We start from the raw sequence: 14,475 nt of genomic DNA, 5'->3' as shown, positions 1-14,475 counted from the left end.
TCGAGCGGAAAAGAAAACAAAGATATCAGGAGTGCATCTATTATGTGCTGGCTTGATTCAGGGACATTTGTGACCTCACAGGCAGAAGAGCCTTTAACAACGACCACAAAAAAAAATATTCTAAAATAGCTGCTCAAACATCCTCTGTCTATCTGCCATGAAGCTGCCATATCTGTGTGAGCATATAAGAAATTATCTTCCAGGAAATAAAAAAATCCTTTCACAAGAAAGGAAAATTTCATTTCTATATATTCCAGATTCTATATATTTCATTCTATATATTCCAGTAATAATAGATTATTATTACTTAGTGTCCTGTTCCTACAAACATTTGTGGATGTGCTTAACCAGAAGCACATAATGAGTCATTCGTATGCGTGTGCGTAAGCAGTTGTGACATCAGGCCTCTTCCCATTTAGAAATTAGTGAGAATTGTTTTCTTTTCCTTACAAAACTGCATCACCATCACATCTCAGCCCTCACCATTTGCAAGTTTAGGCTCTGCCACCTTAAGGGAGTTAAAGACGGTATATCCGTCGCTGGACTGTTCAAGGAAATCTCCAGCCCCGTTTGCCATCAAGACTATCATTTGTTCCACTTTGATTTGTTTCTGGCACAGACAGCTTCGTTAGCAGGTTTTACCATTGATCCCACCAGCCCCATTTGTAACAGCTATAGCTGGAGTGGAGAAATTATTGTCCATTGGCTATCTATCAGAGTGGTTCAAAGCAAAGATCTGCAGTTTTCTTTTTGCCACATTTCTCATCCTGTTTCAATAGTGTGTGACTCTTTAGGACACGCACACTGGTCTGCTCACAAGGGAGAGGCAAGTAAAATACATCTTCACTTTCTATACTACAAAACTACTGTGTCAGGGAACTAGCCTCGATGCCCCTGACTTAAGTAAAACAGGTCAGTCTTGCTTAGATACATTTTTTGGGGTTTTTTTTCACTGACTCTGCTAAACTATGGTTTTTGATAACACCATTAAATTCCATTTATACATGCAATCAGGACTCATAGTAGAGATGGTATCTTTTATTAGGCCAACAAGATTTTTGCAAAAACATTTCTTTAATTGCAAGCTTGCCAAACCCCAGACTTTTTAGCTGTGCTTAGTATGCACGGCCGTTCTATAGAGAAGATCAAAATCTAAAGTAACATGGACAGAGCAACTTTTATGATTATGTTCCTTAATGAGCAAAATTGCTGCAAAGTTGGAGAACATTTATTTGTTTGCATCTTAAGTTCTTGGAAAGGGTCAACAATTGCAATGAGATTTGGAACGTGGAAACTGTGGAGGAAGAGAAATATATTTATTCCTTGTAGTTGGGGGTGGGGGGGAAAAGGGTAGTCTCAGATCAAAATTCCTAGCTTAGTCTTCTGGGCTCTGATCTCCTTGGAGTGTAGTGGTAGAGAGTTATTTTCAAATTAATTGTAATATGCAAACATATTGCTTGTACATGATAGTGATTTATGGTAATTGGAATACCGAAGGGAAAAAAAATCTTTTAGACAAAAAAATCTTTTAGACAAGTTAATGAGCACCTGTGAACTTCTGGGATGTAATGCCTGAGCATCTTGAATGCTTGCCCGAGAGAGCATGCTTCTATCGCTGTGGGATTTGGGTTTATTTCTTATTATTACTATTTAGAATCAAATTGTGAACCTCTTACAAATGGTGATCAGATACTTGCACATATCCATGGGGCTGCTGATGTGAGTAATTGCTCAACAATGAGAATAAAGGGCTCACAATCTGGCTGCATTTTATTATTTATTAGTACTTGGTGGAATTTATTGGTGGGGTTTCAAATTGTGAAATCAAAAGTTAAATGAGTTTGTTTTCAGAATGAGGAGGAGATACAGGACCATATGTCGTACCAATACGGCTCTCTGATATGGTGTTACTGCACTTTCCTCAAGGCCTCAAGACATTTTACAGCTTTTTAAGCAGCCGTTTCTGCAGTGATGCCTAACTTCTGCAGGACAGATAATTACGTTCATTGGGAGGCTATGAAATGACCAGGAAAGGAAAAAGAATCATACTCAAGAAGCTATTGAATTAGCAGATTTTAACACCACAACAGTTAACACACTGATGAGAAATAAACCAACTGGAGCAATAGATAATAACCACAAAAAAGGAAGTCTTATTTTTATGATATTGAAAATACAAACACTTCGCACTGGAAGTTATTTTATGATATGTTTAAGAGATGCAAGTTCCTGAAACATCCCCACCCTGGCTAACGATAACAGCCCTATTACCAATTGTTAATGGCCTTTAGATCAGGATTTTAACATGAAGAGCCATGTAGCATTATTTTTTGTCGTGCAACATGTATAAAAAGGCAACAATAAATACTCCGTTTTGATTTTTAATCTCAACAGCTTTAACTTTTGGTTATGCCCATGAAAACATTTGCTAAATAGTAATTTATTAAATGAAACAATGGTAAAGATCATCCTTTTTATTTAAGCCTATTGTACAGATAGGCAAATTGAGGTGAGAACAGATTAAGCCCGAAGTCAAACATGTCAGTAGGTGTCCATGGATTTTAATTTTAGGTCTTCCACACGAATCTCAACTCCTTTTCCCCTGGAGCAGAGATTTTTCTTGCACAGTGGTATGCATGGTTATTGTAACAGGATTAGTTAGCTGAATGCTTTTTGTATGTTCTTTCATTTTCATGCGTCTTTTTTTGGGCGTTTTACGTTCTGCACCTGCTTACAATGCACTCCCATGGACTTTACTAGGAGGCGGATCAGGTTCAGAAACCCCCGTCCTGCAAGGTGCTGAACTTCTTCCACTTTCATTGATGTCCAAGAGAAGTGGGGGCTGTCAGTACCTTGCAGGATCAGACCATTTATACGGGATGCAGATATTATGTTGCATAAGGATCAGATGTTCACGGGGACAGCAGAAAGCATCTTTCTTAGGAAAGTATTTTCTCAGCCAGGTTTTCTAAGGAAGGTGAATCTCAAGGCAAAAGTTATTAAGCGAGATGTTGTGATTAAATTGTTCAACATAATGGCAAGCCTGCAGTGTATTAACATTATCCTCTTCCTCTTGTTCTATTTCTTTTTGTGATGAAGGGATCATCTAGAGGCCGCAGGTCATACATGCATTCTTAAAGATGCTTTTCGTTATGAAGGCCCATCTGAAATAGCAAATTTAATCTCTGCAGAGAAGTATGAAGCAGCCCTGGCCATTCATCTTTATAAAGGAGGCAGACTTCTGCAAGGTAATCCTCTTTCAATTTAGCAGTAAAAATAACCCTTAAAAGAAAGAGATTGAAAAGAGAAAGATGAATACAAATAGCTAGAAGTGGAAAATGTGTATAAACCCATATATAATGTAGTTATTCTGTTTATCCATTTCAGCAAATGTTAATAATAAACATTGACAGTGTTTCTCTTCGGGAGATTTGATCCAAAGAAGAGAGAACTAACTAAATGTACTTCTAAAGCCTACAATGTGTTTTATAATTAAGTACTTTTACTCTATTAAGATAAGAGCATTACACTAACATTAAGATATTTTCAACAAATATGCTCTTTCAGGGGAAGATAATAGCTTGGCTAAGTATAGCAGAGGTCAGAGAGAAGAAAGAGGAGAGGCTAATTTGATTTTCTTGGAAAAAATGAATCATGTTTTCAAGATGTGAAAAACTTGGCATTGTCAGTCATGCCAGCGAGACTGCCGGATAACTGCATGTTATCTGACAAATAATAAAATCTTCTCTTGTAACTGGTCAAGTAGAACAAAGTGGAGTCTGCCTTTAATGACACATTAACAAGTCTGGCTTCCAAAATTAAGACACCCTCACCTGCTGAAATCTCAAGGACAGTCTTTTTCAAATGCTCATTCGTGTTATCCAAGTCCATACGTTTACACAAAAACACTTTTGTGTCAAGGTGTAATTATACATTTTATTAGACCAACTCAAATAGTTGGAAAAAATTCTTCTTTGCAAGCTTTCGGGTGCAATTATCCTTCGTCAGGCAGAGGAAGCGTCTGCAGATGGTCTGCGCTCTTCCTGGAGTTGGGCTAATAAAAGATATCGGATTTACCCAAAGAACCTTGTCTGCCTGTGTCCTTAGACCAACCCGGCTACAACCAACACCCCTAATTATACATTTGGCACTTTCATCAGGTTAGAAAATGAATTGCATCACATTAGTTTTCAGGCCTCAAAAGTCTCTCTACTTTCTAATGATAGTGAATTTTCAGAAAGCCCGAGGTATTGCTGCTTCTAAGCGTTTGTACTGTTTATGGCAAAGGTGCCCAGATTCAGACTGGCTACTCTAGAATACAAATGCAAAATATTCATAATTCTGTAGAATGAACTCTGTTTTGTGATTTGTATTACTGCAATACAGAAATGTTGATTATATGAGAAACCCAGAATGGTAAGAGCAAAGACTGATGAAAGACTTTCTCTCCAATTGTTGAACACAAAAATGAGCATAGGGTTAGATGCTCCAAAGGGCTTGTTGTTTGGCCTAATTCCCTTCTTGTATTGAATGCAATGGCAGCAGAGTTCAGCTAATGCTTAGCACTTTTGAAAATCCCATCCTAAAATCCCAAGTGGCCTGAAAACCTTGATACTTGAATAACTTAGAAAGTCTTATTAATCTAAATAAACCACGGTCACACTGTTCCTAAGAACATCTGCAATATCAGACAGTCTTACACTAAAAAGAAATAAATGGAAATCTGCAAGATGAAATGCAGTAATATGATTACTAGAACGATCAAACTGACAAATCTAGAAGAGATTAGTCTGTTTTAAGGGGAAAAAAAGAGGATTTGAAGGAGATGCTGTAATTGGTTTTTAGAAATGTATGATTAAAATCACATCTATTCCTATATAATTTATATTAATAGAAACATGTAATAACTGGAACATTTTTAAGTACAGCATCATATGTAAATACGACCTATCTACATGAGAGAGGGTTTCAGTATCACCTCTGTAATACATTAAAGAACAACTGCTTGTATTTCTATTTTGTCTTTCTACCCAAGTGCTCCACAATCATGATAAACATACGTAGTACTTCAGTCATCCAAGAAAAGCCGGTATCTCTGGGGAAAAAATGGGGCAGAGATTTCAAATACCATTTCCACCTAAAACTACAGAGGAAGTTTGAATAGGAAGAATAGCAATGCTTAAATTGGATTTTAGTCTGGATACCATTCATAATGCCAACTTCTGGGAAAAGTGCCATTGATTCTTGAGTAGCCATGAGTATTCAAGGTCAGTTCTGTCTCCTCCAAAACATGGCGCAGGTACCAACAGCAGCAGCGGCAGGTTTCCCCCTAATGCATTTTGATTATTGGTCCAAAGTTCAGAGAGAAGAGTGCCACGTGCTGCATTGTTAACATCACCTCCACCCAAAAGTAAAGGAGAGAAACAAAGCACACTGCCATGCCTTTGCAAGTCATCTTTAGAGCATATTGAGTGAAATACTAGTTATCCTTTACAGAGCAGCACTTCAGACACATGAAAGATCTTTACATGAACATGAAAGATCTTTACCCCGAAGTGCCAACAAACTACAGCTACAAAATCAAGTCAATAAATAGCTGATAAAGTCTCCTCTATCCTAACATCACAGTTCTTTATAAAGCCCACAAAATCAGTCTCCTTGATGACAGCTCTGTTAGCTATATCCCTTTTTGCCAGTGTTACTGGAGACTTGGGTTTTTTTTTTTTTTTACAGAAGTACAATCTCACTTATCTGGCAAGGTTCCTCGGGTAGATGCGATATCTTTTATTAGACCAAGTAAATGAGACCATCTCACTTATCTGGAATTTAGAAGCAGGTATGTTGTTAATTAGGAGGCATCAGCTTGTTATTTGTTAGCTTAACGAGGTGTAAAACTGACCACTTAATTGTGGTTAGTGCTGTTGCAATGTTTAAAGAATCAAGAATAAATGCTCATTGTCTGCTAGACTAATCGTTGTCTTGATTAGTTTAAGGGAAAACCTTTTTCGTGGATCTGGCTCCAAACAAACAACTATTAGAATGAAATCTTTTCTTTTTTCTCTCTATTGCTTTTTTCTGTAGCTTAGGCTATACATAAAAGTTGTGTTATCAGTGTAACAAAGCTGGTATAGAGGCACTATGTAAGTCTGCATGGGTTTTCAGTTTACCCCAGTGCAGTGCATGTACCCCAGGCCTTTGTACCCAGACAACTAGTGTAACAAGAATAAGTATCTAGGTTCCTGCAGAGCTGGTGAACTGCTTTCCACTATTACAGTACCACTGCCCTGCAGGAATTGTGAAGCGCCTTTCCTATGCTAACCACTATGATTGCTTGGGAGCATCTGTTTTTGGTAACTTGTAAACACAAAGCACTTGCACTGTTGCATCGCATTAGGAAGAATGGTTGGTTCAGTGATGCTTCAGGGTTTGCAGCTGCCTATCCCAGGGCGGGCAATTATTTAGAGCGGAGGGCCAGTTACTGAGTTTTGGGAAGCCATCGAGGGCCGCATGACAGGCAGCCAGGGGCAGATAAATATTAATTTTCTAAATTTTTTAGGGGCCCCGCGGGCCTGATAGAATGGCCTGGCAGGCTGCATCCAGCCCACGGGCCGCATTTTGCCCCCCCCGGCCTATACTTTAGGGATGTAGGTTGTAGCTGTGTTGGTCTAAGGACGTAGGCAGACAAGGTTCTTTGGGTAAATCCGATATCTTTTATTAGACCAACTCAAATACTTGGAAAAATTCTTCTTGGCAAGCTTTTGGGCACAAACACCCTTTTGTCAGGCTGTAAAGAAGCATATGCAGATGGTCTGTGCTCTTCCTGGATGGAGAGGTAAAGCAGCCAGAGGCCTGACGAAGAGTGTTTCTGCCTGAAAGCTTGCTAAGAAGATTTGTTTTTCCAACTATCTGCATTGGTCTAATAAAAGATATCAGATTTACCCAAATAATCTTGTCTGCTGTGTCCTCTAGGTCTAGGAAGACACTGTAGCGCAGTGATTCTCAACCTTTTGCACTTTACGTCCCACCAGCCATTGGTCCCCAAATTCCTGATCCCACCATGATGAAAGGGGGGAGTCCCCTGGCGGCCGGTCGGCGAGCAAACCCAGAAGTGCCAGCGGCACACGGCAGGAGACGTGCTAGCGGTGAACCTGGAAACGCCCACCACCACTTCCCTCGTCCCACCTGCACAACCTTCATGTCCCACCAGTGGGACGTGTCCCACCGGTTGAGAAATGTTGCTGTAGCAGACTTCCTGTTTTGCCTTCCTTGAACTAATGACCATTTCTTAGATGTTGCAGTACAACCAATACTTGTAAGACACTGGGAGGGTTGCTCAATATGGAAACTTCCAATCGCTGTACTATTGCAAAGCTCCTGGGTCAGAGGCAATATTTTTTTTTATTAGACCAACTAAATAGTAGCAAAAAAATTCCTTTCATTGCGTGCTTTCAGGCACATACACCCTTCTTCAGGCTGGGGAGAATTCAAAGATTGTAAAGGTCTTCCTAGGTAGAAAAGAAACTTCATTTTGCACAGGGGAGGTAGAGGGTGAGAGTTTATTCCCCTGGGTATCTCAGAGTCCTTTTGTGAGCATGTTGCTCTGTGTTGTGCAGCTTAGGCCGACTTCTTCCTTGGAGGTGTTCGAGATCAGTCAGACGGGAAGGTGAAAAACCCTACTTTCTAGGTTAGCAATGAGGTTTACTTTTCCAGTACTCCATGCTGAAATACGGGATTTTCCATGTTTCAGAGATCTATGCTGTAACCGTGTTGGTCTGAAAAAAAGAGATATGCAAAGCTCTGTACTGTTGCAACACATTGTAATTGAGTATGCTCAGGGCTTAAGAAAACCTGATAGATAATACACTAGCATGCATGATTTTTCAGTGTGACATCTGTGAAAATTCAAGATTATCCAGGTATCACTTTTAAAGGACTATGGCCACAAGACTAGAAGTATATCTTGGAGTGGTGGCAGACTGTCAAAGACACAACATCTCATTGTCACCAATGCTGTTCAGTACTAGTTTCTTTTTGAGTCCTTAACTTATTGGATAACATGTAGAGAGCCTCCTGGTCTCATGTATTTTTATTTTTTCAGGTAGTAGCGTCCCATTTGGAATCATCTTTGGTGGGACTGACATAAATGAAGATATCAAACATGAAGAAAAACACCGGGTGATGGGGACAGTGCTAGAAGAAGCTAGGTAACAATGAATGTGAGATTTATAGCGGAAGATTATTACTATAATTACTCGAATATAAGACAACTCTGAACATATGATGCCCTCCCAATAATTAGATTCTCTATATGGAAAATGTATACATTTGTATAATATAAGTATTGGAGGGTTGTCTTAATTCCCTCTCCCCGCTGCTATAGCAGGAAAAGCAGTGGTTGGGAGAGAGGGGTCAGGTGGCCCCCTTGCCTTCTGCCTGCTTCCCCTTGCAGCCTTCCTGCCCCCCCTGCCACCCATACCCCCTCCAGTCTCTGTCTCCTCACCCCACATTACTGTCAGATGGTGCTCGGGCTGCTCCCTCTTGGAGCACAGGAGGAAAAAGCTCAGCCTTTACCTGGCCATGTAGCCGTGCCAGTGCTGCTGATTGGCTGGGCATGGGGAAGGATTTTCCATGTGCTCCATGCCCAGATAGAGACCCCAACCCGAGCCTTTTGCCCATGCTGATTTGGCGGGGGGGAGAACCTAATCTTATATTCAATATCTTTATATAAACCAATAATAACAGTAAAAGTTTCATGCAGAGTTCAGTGGTATGATAGGGGACATTATGGAAAAGAGACTTCTACTCATTCCCTTCATTTTCATGCTTTAATTGCCACTGTGATATTTGAGACCGTGCAAAAGCCTTACCCAAGGTCACTGAAGGATATGGTGGAAGCTTTGTGGATTGAATCCTGGTTTCCTAGGGTGGGATTTTCAGAAGCCTCCGTTAGGAAGTCCAGTCCCATTACAAGTTAATGGAATTTATGCTTCTAATTTACTACTCCAGTGCACTGCCTACTAAAACACAGCCGTTCCTTAAAACAATAGATGCGTGCATGCAAAGAGGAGGGGGTATTCTAGCGGTGGCAGAAGGAAGCAATAAGAAGAACTACAAGCATGTTTAATTTGTGGTCTCATATAGTCCCTGCCACAAAACGATACATTTTTAAAGCTCTTTTCCAGTTTACTTTTCACTTCCCTTCTATGTATATCTGATGTATTCAAATATATACAAACATTCGGTAGTGCAAATAGCACCCGTCCTGAGGACCCCATCCTATCAGCTTTGCTCCCCAACTGTTAGTTTTCATAGAAAATTTATAACTAAAAAGCATTTGCGTTTGGAGCAGTGCATTATAGATTTAAACTTGTTCACATACCTTGGTGAGAATTTTTTGACTTACTCTTGGGAACTTGGAAATGGGTTTTTTTGTTGGGGTTTTTTTTAATTGCTCTTAACATTTTGCTTATTATAGCTGTAGCATTAAAGCAGCACAGACCCTGGGAGAAGATGTAGACAATTCCTACAAATAGTCAGTGGATTGAGGCTTGTTTGTTTGTTTGTTTTTACAGATAAAGATAACGCAGGTGACATAATTATAAAATTAGCTGAGATAGCTCAAGCACTAGTGCTATATCATGACATGCATTTAAAATAGAGTTTTTAATAACCTAGTTTAAGCATATTTAACATCTCTGTACACTGACACGGAGGGACTCTTTTCCTTAGGGTTTAATTCAAAATCCATTGATCTTGATGGGCTTTCAGTCCGGCTATCAGCGGGTCAATAGGTTGTATTTTCTCACTGGAAATCAGAACCCTTCAAAGGTGTCATCAATTTGTTTGTAATTTGAAATACAAAGTTAACAGATGGTTTAACTTCTTCTACCATCTTTACTCATACCAAGTAGCACCTAACTCAGGGCACCCAACTTACTTGCAGGTAAATAAATAGGGACCTACATAACTCATGGCCAGACAAAGCCATACATAGCTGAGCTGAGGCTTAGCCCCCTATTCAGGAAAGTATCTCTAGTCACAATAGCACTTATGCATATTCTTAAGTCTGAGCTGTCCAGTCACTCATGCATTTTCATTAAGGGTAAATCTGAACAGCAGACTGAAGGTGTGATTGCTACATGGGGCAGTATGTTTGTGCTAGCTTTAATCTTATAGCAGGTGTAATCATAATGGTGAAACGCAGGCTTAGCCACATGCTGGCAACCAGAATGTGCATCCCGGGTCCCCGGCCAGCTTGTGCTTTGCTTCCAGCATCTTCAGAGCTGTTGTTATCTGTGCCAGCTAGATTAAAGCTAGCCCAAGGATGCCTGCTCAGGAGACAATCACACCTTCAATTTGCTGTGGAAACATACTCTTAAGTATTATCACTAATGCCTTGATTCAGGACAGCATTCAAGCATGTGCTTCTATAGTTAAAGTTAAGATGCAGTTTAAATGCTGCCCTGGTAAGGGCCTTAGAGATTTATTTCTGTTGGTAAGCAAATAGGTAGACTATCAGATACCACATAGAAACACTCCAGGTATATAAATGGAAGAGAAGAAAAGAGAAATGGGGGCCTGGCAATTAAAAAAAAATCATTTACTTTGAGCGTTAAACTGAAGTAAACTGAGAATATTTATATTTGAATAAGACTGCTTTTTTCCCCCCTTTGAAGTCTCTCCACCGTAGCCCGTGGTTTCGCAGTTAGGATGTACATAATCTTTCAAACTTGCAGAATTTGACTCATGCAGAAACGATGGCTGATCAACAGGGATCGTGGTGTTCTCTGATTAAAAAAAAATCCCCAATTTTTGGCTTAAAAAAGGTAACCCCGAATCCACAATTTTTGAGAGATTAAAATGAAACACCACTATATATACACATCAATATATAGGTGGTGTTTCATTTTAATAACAGAAAAATGTGGATTTTAGGTTACTTTTTTTAAACCAAAAATTGGGGATTTTTTTATCAGGATCCCTGCTGATCAGTGATTTGGTGCAATAATTAACATAGGAACTTTAATTGCGTTTTATTAGCTTGGATTTTGTCTGGTGCTTCAAATATTATTACTGGGTGTTTTGCACAGTTCATAAAATTTTCTCTGATAGAGAGTAACTTACTTTTCTAGAGGCACCATTGAATGGATCCCCCCTGCAGTATTATCACTAGTATTATTCATTGCATAGTTATTAAAACAAACACCAATTTTTTTTCTTTATTGATTGCAGAAAGTTTCATGAATTGTAGATTACATGACCGGCACAGTATGCCACCAGATTGTGTAAAACAAAGTATTGAATTGTGTCTAGCTTTATAATGAGTGTTTCTTTTTTAATCAAACTCCTCTAAAGGGTGGTTGTGCTCCTTGAATTTGATAATACTTTGTGGACTTTGGAGCAACAGTTTTTTTCTGCTTGCTAATGTGATCTATTGAAAATATAATGGGAAAAACTGGAAAGGGAGCATATGCAACTTGAGCAAACAAGCATTTGCAAAGGCTTCAATGGCCTTAAACCTGTCAAATTATATATATGGAAGGCATTGTTATACTGTGTGATAAATACAGTTGCACAATTGCATGGAAACAGGATTAATTACTATGAAACGAAGTGTATTCAAACATTTACATGACAGCCAGTGAGCAGTTGTGACTTTGCACCAACAGATTATAACCTTAGCAGCTCATGGTGGAAGAGCATCACTGTAGCTGTAAGTTTTTCATTGCATTTTGCCTCTAGGCATTGAGAGGTCCTGTACACCTGCGTGGAGCCAGCTCCCATGTGCTGGAAATCCAGCGCGTCGGAGCAGACTCAATTAATCGAGTCTGCTGAAGCACGGAAATCGGCACAGTCCGGCAGCCTTCCGCGTCATGTGTATCAGCGTCGCCACGCATCTCCAAGCTGAAAAAATGATGGTGGCGCGCTTTGAAATAAAACACATTCGATGAGCTTTAGTTCAAAGTGCCCCGCTACCATTTTTTTTCAGTGCGGGGATGCGTGACGGCGCTGATACATGTGACGTGCAGGCCCTTTTAATTAGCGCAACTCTCTAATTAAAGTGCCCGGTGTCAGGTCCTACGCCACGTGTATAAATACCCTGAAAGACTACAGGGAGGCAAGGTGTGTGAACCTCAGGAAGATCAGTATAGGTTTTGCTCTGCCACTGTTACAAAAAACAAACACCATCACGAATTAAATGTAGAGGAACAGTTATCACACATTTTTATCCTCGGCATGGGAAAAAAAATACGTGTCCCTTGTTGAACTGAGGTCTGTTCCCCTGAGTCAGGAGAGACTCTCTATTCATGGCAGCACTCGTGCACCTATTTTAGTCTTACTGGGACAAAATCACTAAGGCATTATCACTAAGAACCACAGTGGATCAATTACTAAAGCATTATCACTAAAGCCCCATTTAAGGACAGCAGTCAAGGCTCATGGCTAAATCTCATCGGGATTTAAAGTTACCTTAAAGTTAAGCACATTCTTAATAGCTGCTCGATGCTGTGTGGAATCTGTCCTTATAAAGATCACTGCCTGGGGGACACACAGCCTAGAGGTATTCAATAGTTTGCTTCCGCTAATTGTAATTAGACCTTCATATACTAAGTATCCTTGAAAAAACAAGCCGGGTCAAAACATAGACACCCAGAATCAGAAACGCGTGTGGGAGTATAAGCCTTAAACATTCTGCGCCATGGTTTTTCCATATGTACAATGGAAATAATATTACTTGCCTGCTCTAAAGAGGTTGGACAGCTCTGATTAGTTGCTGTTCATACCATTCGTTGAAGATAGAAAGCACTATGTAAAGCCCATAACCTGAGGTTAAAGAAGTGTAATAATGTACATATGAAAGGAAGCTCAATGGTCATTTCTTCTAGCCCCTGCACTTAAGCCAGGATCAAGTATACCCAGACCATCCAAGATAAATGATGTCTATTGTCTAATCCTTTCGTTTAAATCTCCAGCCTCCTTAGGCAGCCAGATCCACTTCTTAGCTATCCTTACTGTTGGAAAATATTTTTGGGGGTTTTTTTTGTAACCTAACCTAATCTGTCTTGCTGCAAATTGAGCCAATTATCTCTTATCCTACCTTTCCTGGACAAGAAGAATAAAATGTTACTGTCGTCTTTATAATAACCTTTCACACATTTGAAAACTTATTACATGCTCCTGTCATCTTCTCTTTTCTTTTTTAGACTAAACAAACCCAGCCCTTTCCACCTTTTATCATAGGTTGAGTTTTTTAAATCCCTTCTATTTGTTGTTGTCTTGTGGACTTTCTTCAATTTATCTACGTCTGTCTTAAACCATGGTGCCCAAAACGGGATGCTGTACTCCAGCTGCCGTGTCTCTGGTGCTGAACGAAATGGGATAATAGCCTGTCTTGCCTTACGTGTGGCACCCCTCTTACTACATCTCAGAATGAGATTTGCCTTTTTTGCAACAGCATCACTTTGACAACTCATATTCCGTTCGTGATCTGTAATAACCCCCAGAGCCTCGTCTGTAATACTGCTGCCTAAGCAGGTTATTCCTCATTCTGTATTTGCGCACTTGATTTTTCTTTCCTAAGTATAGCACTTTGCACTTGTCTTTTTTTTTTTATATATAAAAGAATTTTATCGTATTGATTTCAGACCATTTCTCCAATGTACCACGATCATCCCCATCCTCCAAAGTGCTTGCAGCCATCCCAGCATGCTGTAATCTGCAGGTTTTATAAGTATACTTTCCGTCTCATTATCCAGGTCTTTAATGAAATACTGTAAAGTCCTGGAACCAAAACTGAGCCTTGTGGAAGACAACTTGATATGTCCTCCCAGTCTGACAGTGTACTTTTGCTAACTGTTCTGAGTATGGTTTCTTCGCCAGTAATGTAGCCACGTTGTAGTATGTTTCCTAGGTTTGCTTATGAGAACAGCATATGGCGGTAAGTCAAACGCTTTAGCAAAGCCAAGATATATCCTCATTTACTGCTTCTCTCTCAGTTACCTTGCCAAATAAATTAATTTGGATAGTTTAACATGGCTTATTCTTGACAAATCCATGTTCGCTGGTTTTTATACTTCATTATTCTCTAGATCCTTAATTGATGATTATTGACAGTAATTTGTTCCATTATCTCTCCCAGTATCAAGGCACGGTTCACTGGCCTAGAATTCCCCGAGTCCTCTTTTTCAAGATAAGTACCGCTTGCCCTGCTGGGTCCTCTTGATTTAGTCATTTTGGTCTCATACTGTACTTTCTATCTGCAGCGGGATACTTCACTTCTTTGCCTTTAATATCTTCTCTCTTAGAAACTGCCAGCTCTTCTGAATTGGTTTCCCTTCAGATTTCTTCCCATGGGACTTACCTCCCTGTTCCCTCAATGCGTTGAAGTCTGAAGGCCATTGTTATTGTTCTAGCGCTCTCACTTCTTCCCTACTTAGATTCACAAACTGTTATCCCAGGATAACTTTCATCCAG

At 39.8% G+C, this 14,475-nt stretch overlaps 1 protein-coding gene across 1 annotated transcript in view; it reads left to right on the top strand.

Moving 5' to 3' along the window:
• The window catches only part of GLT1D1 (glycosyltransferase 1 domain containing 1), a gene marked incomplete at its 5' end in the record, with an annotated part of 90,274 nt that overhangs the window by 6,598 nt on the left and 69,201 nt on the right, over nt 1-14,475 (top strand). The window contains 2 exons of the mRNA XM_025195671.1: nt 3,100-3,248; nt 8,099-8,204. Coding sequence (XP_025051456.1) covers nt 3,100-3,248; nt 8,099-8,204 — 255 coding nt within the window. The remainder of the gene's footprint in view (nt 1-3,099; nt 3,249-8,098; nt 8,205-14,475) is intronic.

This window comes from Alligator sinensis, unplaced genomic scaffold (assembly GCF_000455745.1).
Source record: "Alligator sinensis unplaced genomic scaffold, ASM45574v1 scaffold628_1, whole genome shotgun sequence".
Classification (NCBI taxonomy): domain Eukaryota; kingdom Metazoa; phylum Chordata; order Crocodylia; family Alligatoridae; genus Alligator; species Alligator sinensis.
The sequence above is the reverse complement of the archived record's forward strand: the minus strand, read 5'-3'. Positions and strand labels throughout refer to the sequence as shown.